The sequence below is a fragment of the Salmo salar genome, chromosome 11 (assembly GCF_965601325.2).
Source record: "Salmo salar chromosome 11, fSalSal1, whole genome shotgun sequence".
Lineage (NCBI taxonomy): Eukaryota > Metazoa > Chordata > Actinopteri > Salmoniformes > Salmonidae > Salmo > Salmo salar.
Window position 1 is genome coordinate 25557884 of NC_138301.1, and position 9889 is coordinate 25567772.

The window sequence follows — 9889 nt, forward strand, 5'->3', positions numbered from 1 at the left end:
TCAGACATGTATTCAATGATAAACTTTAACAGAAGCTTTGGGAATCTATGCTGTGCAAATACCTGCATTTTGCAGCAATTCACACAAACCAAATCACTTAATGCATTGATACTTGCTACAATGTGTTGTGCTATGTGAAGGTTTTTGTGACAGAATACATTAAATGCAAGTCCAACACTGGTGTCTGCCGTTCAATTCCTGCCAAATCCAAGACGGCAGGTATTTCACTTATAACTGTAAATTACTGTCTGTCATTAATTCTAAGTTTGAATGTGTTACCAGAAGGTTCCATTTTTTTTTCATTGGACCCCGTCCTTCAACATACAATATTTGCTGTTCCTTAAAGGTCCAATGCAGATGTTCTTATTTCAATATCAAATAATTTCTGTGTAATAATTAAGTACGTTACTGTGATTGTTTTCAATTAAAATAGCTTCTTAGCAAAGAGCAATTTCTCAAGCAAGAATTTTGCTAGGACTGTCTGGGAGTGGTCTGAGTGGGAAAGGGAAAACTGATCAAACAGCTCTTACACTAAAATGGCATTATCAGCATTTCACAGTATTATTCCAACCGCATAGTGTGGAAATATATATAAAACACAGACAAATCACATTTTTGACTGCACTGGACCTTTAACTGCCTCTGCAACTCTCAAACAATACTTAATGCGCCTCGCGATCAATCTTATTCTTCTAATCATTAAGCATACAATTTATTCCAGCAAACAACATCACTGAAGACCCAAATTGCCATTGTTACCTCGAAAGAAACAGAAAAAAAATCTTATTCAAGAGTTACTTTATACAAACAATGACCTGAATCTACGTAGAGATGCATTTGTACATACTGAATCATAGAAGCACTGAAAGATTTGCTCTTCAAAAGCGCAGTTCTGTATTTTATCTTGCTGTTCCACCCCTGCCATGTCCAGTTTGTGCTCTTGGTCCTCTGCTGCAAGAAGCAGGTTTTATGCTTAAACGGTAAAGTCCTTCCTAGGGATAATGCTTGACATCAGTCAGCTGATTCAAAACAACGGACAGTTTATGCCAGCATAATGTTTTGTTGCGAACAATAACAAACACAGTACAGACCACCCGACTAAAAGAGGAATCATGACAGGACGCTCTGCCACGTTTTCTTGTTTGTTGGTTTGTTCCATTTACAGATGCTTGTTGTTTCTTTCTAAGCTTTTGGAGTGTGTGCTGTGTTGTGTGTGTTAAAAGAGAGCACCATTTTAAGACAATTCCTCTTGAAAACAAAAACAGACAAACAGTCGCCTTTAGGCTGCCATAGAGTTAGTAGTCAAACGTTTAACAACAAAAAGGTCTTGCCATGTCCCACAGTATTCTGGAGCCATTGCTCTGTGTGTCTTAGATGTACAGTAACTAGTACAGTTTGGTGTGGTTTGTCTTTGCTCTGTTCTCCCATGTACAATTTCTCTGGTACACTCATGATTCAGATGGATGACAGAGGTGGTATGGACAGGGAAGAGGGATGAGGTGAGATTGTGGTTGGACAAAAACGTTGGACGAAGTTGGATGGGTGTTGCTTATTTGTGCGCTTTGTGGGCCAGTCACACAGTCCCATCACACGGTTCCGTTCTCCTGTCTGGGCTTGTGGGCGGTTGTACGGGAGGGGGTGCTTAGGGATGGGGCCAGGGTGCACAGGAAACCAGCCAGCAGAGTGAGGCCTAAGCCCCCCCAGGCACAGAACATGGACCAGCCGTAGCCATGGCTAATATCCTCTGGGAGGCCATACATGTAGCGTGGGTAACGCGACAGCTCAAAGTTGATGCCCGCCACACATGTACATAGGGAGATGATACAGCATGTTCCTGAGGGAGAACAAGGAGACAAACGGAAATGTATGGTATTCACAACAACTTCAATGAACTATATACAGTATTAAGTCATTCCTATGTTGGTAGGCCTAGTGGGTCAGCCAGACAATAAATGGTAACATCTTCACACTCCATTTACAGAGATGTCATGATTTATTGTACATCTTATTATATAAACCTATATGTGTTCACACATATAGCTCTCTCTCACACACAAGTGCATATACCCAAAACTACTGTAGTCTACGCAATGCATCAAACAAAGACACACCTGCACACACACACACACACACACACACACACACACACACACACACACACACACACACACACACACACACACACACACACACACACACACACACACACACTCAACAGAGAAAGGAGCCAGCTCTTACCTCCCATGAGAAAGAGTAGTCCAGCTACATACTGCATGAGGTCATGCTGCTGACAGCAGCCCAGCACTCCGATAATCCAACCAAACAGGATGATGGACACGGCCATGCCCACAAAGCCAGCCGTCATCCTGCGTAGATCTGCACCAACAGACACACACCTCCGTCATTTTAGTGGACAAAGAACAGTGGAGATCAGAGCAGGAGGCCCAGTGGGATCTACAGCATGCACAGCACAGAAATGCAGTGTCTGCACAATCATATTCACGGCATATGATACATCGAAATATTCCTGACACAAATAGAGCCATACACCCTTACAAATCCCTGTCACTTCCTTCATAGAACCATGTAATCTTCCTTATCTTTTCGAAGGATATCAAAACTAGAGAGGGCAACAGGGAGGGGTGAACAGCGATAACAAGAAGATGAAATTGCTCTCAATGGCCGCCACTTTAAATGTATTTGATCCTGAGATAACAGTTAGAGAGAAAGAGAACTTGAGAGATAGACAGAGAGAGAGAAAATGATTGAACACAGGGAGAGTCCAGACATACTGTACAGCCAGTAAGACATCCATTAGACAGACAGACAGACAGACAGACAGACAGACAGACAGACAGACAGACAGACAGACAGACAGACAGACAGACAGACAGACAGACAGACAGACAGACAGACAGACAGACAGACAGACAGACAGACAGACAGACAGACAGACAGGCTCAGACTTACGGAGTGCATGCCACTCATCCTGACGGATGGTCTTGGTGATGTTGATGGGTAAATTCCGCGGAAGGATGGAGGAAGAGTAGTGATACTTGACTGGGATGCACCGCTGAATCAATCCTGAAGAATAGAGTTTCTGATTATGATAGAAACACAGTCTTGATAAGATCTTGATAAAACAGACTGCTTTGCAGACAATAAACTCAACCACTCAGTTAAGCATGTAGACACTACAGTAGTTCTAAAAGAGAAAAATAGTTTTGAGTCCTTTGTGTCACTGTGAATGATGTCATCATGCAATATCCTCAGTGTGCCTCAAAGTGAGAGACAGCTAGCTGTGATTCAGAGCAAAAACAGCATCCGGCATCATTCATGTAGATCAGCCTTTAATTATCTCTCAGTGCGAGGTGGGTATCCAGACCAATTATAACAACAGGAAGAGACGAGAGTTGCATTACTGTTTCATCATATCACTGCGATGAGATAGACCACCTATGCTCAAATTATTGCAAATATCTTCACATATTCCTGGATGTTGTGTACTGTAATCATTGTGGTTGATTTACCAACAGTTACTTGTTTGATCAGGGAGAAGGGAGATTTATGCTGGAATATGTTCATGACGTGGTTTTGTAAGTGTGGAAGAAGACCCCTGCCATAAAGCCTAGTCAGTCACCATGAATGGAAAAGGCTATATGGTTCTGGCATAAACAAGAGGAAGAATCAACAAAGAAAAGATGAACTAGTGTGAATGTTCAAAAAAGGGTTTACAAGGATTTAGCATTGAGTTCACTCAGTTCAGAGTACAGAAATACATAATTCATTGTTCTCATGTTCGGTGGGGAAGCACAATACATCCAGAAGAGCGGTGAGACATTTATGTCCCATGACTACTTCTGCTAAATCTAACATTGTGTGAGTCTCAAGACCAAGAGCTATGGATGGAGACTAATTTACTAAGCACTTGCTGAGTAGCAGATCTGACTACCAACTCGCTAATATTATTTGATACATTTTAGGTCAAAGGCAGCAAAAACAAGTAATCAAATGTGAGAACCCAATGTTGAGGCAGGGATATCACCAACACATTGGTATTGACACACCAAATGTGATAGAGTTGTCAAAAGTCACAGTGTGAAGCTCCACTCTTAGAACACCTGGACTTCAGCTGCAAACATTCAGCTATGTGAAGCTAAGGAAGTCAAAAGTACTGTATGCAGGCTAAAACATGGAGCCAACAGTTCACACCCTGATATGGAACTATAGCAGCCTGAGAGAGGAAATAGACATTTCTGGATTGGGTTCCATGTCCCAGTTACTGAGGAGAATCTATAGTATTGGCCAAATGAATCCCTTTCAATGTGCTCTGGTCTCATAGTGTGGTGGTAGCCAGATCTGTTTGTGCTTAAGCCAACTCATCTGTCGTTTGTTTTCATGCCATAGATGTAGCTTTGAATCACAAACATATCTGGCTAGTGGCTACCCCCTGGTCCCACCAGGTTACTTATATCAGTATTACTGTGGTGGTGGTGGTATACAGACCTACTAACTTCACTATAGAGACACTTTGAGGTTTGAGTTGTGAGGTGTCTGCAGATGCAGACCAACTCATCATTCTGAGAAACAAGGGAGCACCTAGAGAGAATATCATGTTGTCCAGTGGGCCTATGTGTCTCAATGCAATTCAACCTGAGGGTGTAGTGGATTTTGTTGTCGATTTATGATATGCTACAGATTACCTTATTCTATCAAAGAAATCAGCTCACTTTCCCACAATTCTGACAACAGTAACTGTTTACCTCAGCATGAGGGTCGTTCCACCAATTCGGTGCCTTTTGAGAAGTATAACTTTAGGATTATATATTTTTTTGCTTTCACCTAATTGTAACATTCTGTCATTAAGACCACATGTTCAACTGAATTTTTTTTACATCTCAAGTTAAATTAAAAAAAATGACTGTAGTAAAGTGCCTAATAAGTGCCAAATAAAGTAACAGGGTTGACCATAACAGGGTTGACCATAACATGGTTGAAGTCAGCCATACATCCATGTGTGACATAGGGAATGGAAGATTGTTGTGCGAAACAGAGAATGGCAATTAAATGCAAGCTACACCCCAAACAATGACATTGTTAAAACGTTTCAAGGGTTGACGTGATATGTTCGACCCGCTCAGTTTTCCACCACAAAACAGGCAAAAAAAGGAGAACCAGCTCACCTGCTTTTACACTATGATTTTACTATAGATGGGATGGTTATTTAACAAAATGCATGCATGCGCAGCTATGGGGCAAAGCAGACAGGGTTGGCTTAGATTGTTGACAACATGTAAACTATATTTCCTCTCCAATGTTTAATGAAAACAAATACATTTGCACAATGAGCACTTAATTGTTGTTTCTCAAATACATCGTTCAGTTGGTTAGCTAGCTAGCAAATTTGAGCCATATTGGCATAGACATGACATCAGTCAAAACACCTCAAAACAAGACATGGTATCAACAACAAGATACAACTAGCTGAAACGAGCCGTCTATGATTCCCCACATGGCAGCTTGTCATTGTTCTTAGTTGGCCATCCAGAATAACAACACAGACTTCTGCCCCATTGAATCGCGAGCATCGTTTTCGTGACGTTGTCAGCTAACCCATCTATTAGATGTTCAGAGTTTAGAAAAAGGAATAGTTTCAGCATATAAAAACGAGAGCTCAGTTCACGTAACAGGGTTGACCTTAAAATGAGGGACGGACGTAAATTAATCACTAATCACATAAAATAAATAATAATCTTCAGAAATTACTTTTTCAAAGCAACAAAAATAATTAGGGCTTTACAATGATGCTGAAAACTTGGGAACATTTTGGAGTCAAGTGGGTTAAAATCTTCCTAGAAGTCACCGAGGGTGCGTAGAGTGACGTGAAAATGCTGAATATTGGCACTTCAGTCTTTATTCTTGTTACAAATGTAAAGATTTATTGAATTCTCCAATTTATTTAATATAACAGACTTTTAAAATTCAACATTGGTGCACAATTTCTACTTAAAATATCAAAGGGATGCAAAATGAACTTTATTTTCGTGGAACAACCCATGAACATGTATGTTTTCACTGTCCTCTAGGCCTACTCTGGACCGTTTGAATCTGATTGAATACATTAGGAAAAGATCCTGGTAAACAAACATGCTATAATTTGTGGGGAATTCTCAAAAATATTCAGTGTCCTGAATTTCCTTGAACGAAGGTACTGTGTTTATGCTAACATTGATGCTGTTGTTCTCTCATTATTCGTCAGAATCTCAGAGTAGTCAGTCATGAACGCCTCATGGCATTGCACAGAAAGCCCCGCTGTTATGTATCGGACGAGGCAGTTCTGCGAGAATTCCATGCACTGTGATTTCCTCTCTTGCAGCTCAAAATTCCCACGAAGCAGGATGTTTATCAATAATTCAGTCGTTGGTCTTCTCTCGGTCTCCCCGGTGACAATCGACGCATCACCCATAACACATTATCTAGTATTTTAATGTAACAGACGCCAAATGCACTCAGCAAAATCGAACAGTCCAAATAGCACCTGATACAAAACCGTTTCGCTTTTACAAGTGAAGATCCCCCTTCCTCCGCCATAGCGTGCTGCTGCTAGGCGAACGGACTGGGCGCAAAGCCTGAAAAGAAATTCAGCACCATGGACAGCGCTGTACACACAAAGCGTAAAAAAATACGCAGGTGTCACGTCTTCGGCGTCACGTACACGACTGGCATTTCCATCTAGATGATTTACTGATTATTTATTTGCTACTGTAGTTTACAATGATGAACAAAAGCCCCTCTTGTAAAATATTATTATGGCAACGGCCCTACAGTGACAGTTATGAGCATCAGTTAATCCCATGCCCAGTGTGTCAATATGATCATGTTAAGCTTGGATCTGAGCATCATGCTTACACTCAGTGAGCAGCATCAGTACCACATCACACCAGGGCCTGATGTAGGCTATTAGCTGTAGCATCCTTACCTTTATATATGAGGTCCTCTGTCTCCAGGTCAAATCCATCTCGATGACACTTTCTCCAGAGCCCAGAGATGGTTGAATTGAACTGGCGACTGCAGTGGGACTCCATAGCTGATGCTGCAGCCAGAAAGTGCCGTTTTTCCCTAATAAGAGGCTGAGCTCCGGCACTTGGACTGTTACCTTTCCTTTCAATGCCCTTTGGGGGCATCTGGAGGGGGAGATTGCTATTTGAGATATAGATGTACCCCGGGTCGTTTCTCTTGTTGGCGTAGTTTTTACACCTTTCTCGGTGTCTTCGCGCATCTGTCTCATACCAAAAGTCGGTGCAGATTGCCATGGCTAGCAACCCCAACGCACAGAACGCTAAGAACAGCCCACTGCTGGTTAAAATTTTCATGGCGGCCATCTTCCCCACTCGATGGAGAGCCCAGACAGTCGCGAGAAGAATCCTCGGCTGCCGTGATGGTACCCCGTGTCAAAAATCCCGACGGCGCTCACACCCTCATGGACCTCTGGACAGCAAACATGATGGACGCCCCGGTTCTCTTGGGCTAGATGCTGTCTATTGTTGTCGTGCGTCCCGGAAGATGTGATGATTTTTCCACCATCTGTTTTGGTACTGGAAAGAGGAGAGGGGGTGGATGGCGACCAAAGCTGCGAGGAGTGGGTAGTGATGCAATGCACTCTCTCTCCTCTCGGGTTTCAGTAGGATGGGAAGAAACTAAGCACTGGCAATATATCTCTCGTAGGTTGTTCAATAATAATAATAATCATAATAATAATACTAGTGGTAAACATGTATGATTTATTAAATATGAATACATTGTGTTAATATACGAATTATATCATATGTATTATTATTAGTATTATTGTTATTTACATTTTACATTTTACATTTTAGTCATTTAGCAGACGCTCTTATCCAGAGCGACTTACAGTCGTGAATGCATACAATTTCATAATTTTTTTTCTGTGCTGGCCCCCCGTGGGAATCGAACCCACAACCCTGGCGTTGCAAACACCATGCTACAACTGTAAGGACCTGACAGTTGTTTTACTATCATATTAATTATATATATTGTGCCATGTTTTATGTATCATGAAGAAACACACATGCACATGGACCACATGCTGGATCAAAACCTATTTGTAACCCAACATATTTCATTACAAGCCTTTTCTGTGCACAGTTGACAAACGCACTGAGACAGGTGTGAGCTGAAATTCAACTGGACCCACCACAGCAATGGTTGGTGTCTTTGTTTACAAACTACCAGAATCCAGGTTTGATTGAATTGAGCCCACAGCCTTTCAATAAAGTGAAGTTTCAATGTATAAAACAACATGGAGACACACTGACCAAGGGATTCCCAAGGCCTACATCAGGCCTCTACAACCCAGTCCTGGAGAGCTACTGCCCTGTAGGTTTCCACTCCAACCCTAATCTAGCACACCTGATTCTAATAATTAGCTGCTTGATAAACTGAACCAGGTTAGTTACAACTGGGATTGGAGGGAAAACCAACAGCAGGGTAGCTCTCCAGGAACAAGGTTGGAGACCCCTGGGCTACATGATAACAACATCAATATTTAAGATGAATCAAACTATATTGCTCAAAAAAATAAAGGGAACACTAAAATAACACATCCTAGATCTGAATGAATGAAATAATCTTATTAAATACTTTTTTCTTTACATAGTTGAATGTGCTGACAACAAAATCACACAAAAATAATCAATGGAAATCCAATTGATCAACCCATGGAGGTCTGGATTTGGAGTCACACTCAAAATTAAAGTGGAAAACCACACTACAGGCTGATCCAACTTTGATGTAATGTCCTTAAACAAGTCAAAATGAGGCTCAGTAGTGTGTGTGGCCTCCACGTGCCTGTATGACCTCCCTACAACGCCTGGGCATGCTCCTGATGTGGTGGCAGATGGTCTCCTGAGGGATCTCCTCCCAGACCTGGACTAAAGCATCCGCCAACTCCTGGACAGTCTGTGGTGCAACATGGCGTTGGTGGATGGAGCGAGACATGATGTCCCAGGTGTGCTCAATTGGATTCAGGTCTGGGGAACGGGCGAGCCAGTCCATAGCATCAATGCCTTCCTCTTGCAGGAACTGCTGACACACTCCAGCCACATGAGGTCTAGCATTGTCTTGCATTAGGAGGAACCCAGGGCCAACCACACCAGCATATGGTCTCACAAGGGGTCTGAGGATCTCATCTCGGTACCTAATGGCAGTCAGGCTACCTCTGGCGAGCACATGGAGGGCTGTGCGGCCCCCCAAAGAAATGCCACCCCACACCATGACTGACCCACCGCCAAACCGGTCATGTTGGAGGATGTTGCAGGCAGCAGAACGTTCTCCACGGCGTCTCCAGACTCTGTCACGTCTGTCACATGTGCTCAGTGTGAACCTGCTTTCATCTGTGAAGAGCAAAGGCCACCAGTGGCGAATTTGCCAATCTTGGTGTTCTCTGGCAAATGCCAAACGTCCTGCACGGTGTTGGGCTGTAAGCACAACCCCCACCTGTGGACGTCAGGCCCTCATACCACCCTCATGGAGTCTGTTTCTGACCGTTTGAGCAGACACATGCACATTTGTGGCCTGCTGGAGGTCATTTTGCAGTGCTCTGGCAGTGCTCCTCCTGCTCCTCCTTGCACAAAGGCGGAGGTAGCGGTCCTGCTGCTGGGTTGTTGCCCTCCTAGGGCCTCCTCCACGTCTCCTGATGTACTGGCCTGTCTCCTGGTAGCGCCTCCATGCTCTGGACACTACGCTGACAGACACAGCAAACCTTCTTGCCACAGCTCGCATTGATGTGCCATCCTGGATGAGCTGCACTACCTGAGCCACTTGTGTGGGTTGTAGACTCCGTCTCATGCTACCACTAGGGTGAAAGCAC

At 43.1% G+C, this 9889-nt stretch overlaps 1 protein-coding gene across 1 annotated transcript; it reads right to left on the reverse strand.

Moving 5' to 3' along the window:
* Positions 1-4: 4 nt before the first annotated feature.
* Positions 5-7686, reverse strand: LOC106563526 (transmembrane protein 178B). The gene is made up of 4 exons (XM_014129204.3): positions 6980-7686; positions 2971-3084; positions 2239-2376; positions 5-1834 (listed from the first exon to the last, which is right to left on the reverse strand). The coding sequence occupies exons 1-4, from the start codon at positions 7380-7382 to the stop codon at positions 1587-1589; spliced, it is 903 nt and encodes a 300-aa protein (XP_013984679.1). The 5' UTR covers positions 7383-7686; the 3' UTR covers positions 5-1586.
* Positions 7687-9889: the final 2203 nt, after the last annotated feature.